The 506-nt window shown below is 42.9% G+C and overlaps 1 protein-coding gene across 1 annotated transcript; it reads right to left on the bottom strand.

Moving 5' to 3' along the window:
* Positions 1-181: 181 nt before the first annotated feature.
* On the bottom strand, positions 182-401 carry SARC_18308 (hypothetical protein; the record flags this gene model as incomplete). Its single annotated transcript, XM_014287613.1, has 1 exon — positions 182-401. A coding segment is annotated over one exon (220 nt), but the record flags the coding sequence as incomplete, so codon positions are not given.
* Positions 402-506: the final 105 nt, after the last annotated feature.

The raw sequence follows: 506 nt of genomic DNA, 5'->3' as shown, positions 1-506 counted from the left end.
TTATATATATATACATATATATATATATATATATTTTAATGAGTGTGCGTGTACATCATATACGCGTATACTATTATCTCGTACCGTGGGTATATATACACAAGAATACGTTCCGTGCATCATCTATTGAACTAAACGTAAGTATATACCCATCGCGAGGGACACCCAAGACCGCGCATACCTGTGAAGAACACGTGCGCAAAGACCTTGGCGACATTTCGCAACCGGTTAGTTTCCAGTCGGTGGATCATATTGTATTGGAACAAAAAGCACTGTTCGAAGGAGGTCTGGTATGCCTTGTTGACCTCACAGAAACGTTGCGCCATCAGCCCGAAGAACTTGAGGTAGGACCGTTCCTGCGAGCAACACTCCACAATCATCTCCACTAGATCGTCCTCCATCCCAGGCTTTAACGTGTTCTTGAGAAGTTTGTGGCAGACCTAGGGTGTTGTGGTAGAGTGAAAGTTATACTTGAAACTAAGCGTCGTGTCAAATTCTATAAGCAT

The sequence above is a fragment of the Sphaeroforma arctica genome, assembly GCF_001186125.1.
Source record: "Sphaeroforma arctica JP610 unplaced genomic scaffold supercont1.15532, whole genome shotgun sequence".
Taxonomy (NCBI): Eukaryota; class Ichthyosporea; order Ichthyophonida; genus Sphaeroforma; species Sphaeroforma arctica.
This window is presented reverse-complemented; position numbering and strand designations above follow the sequence as displayed.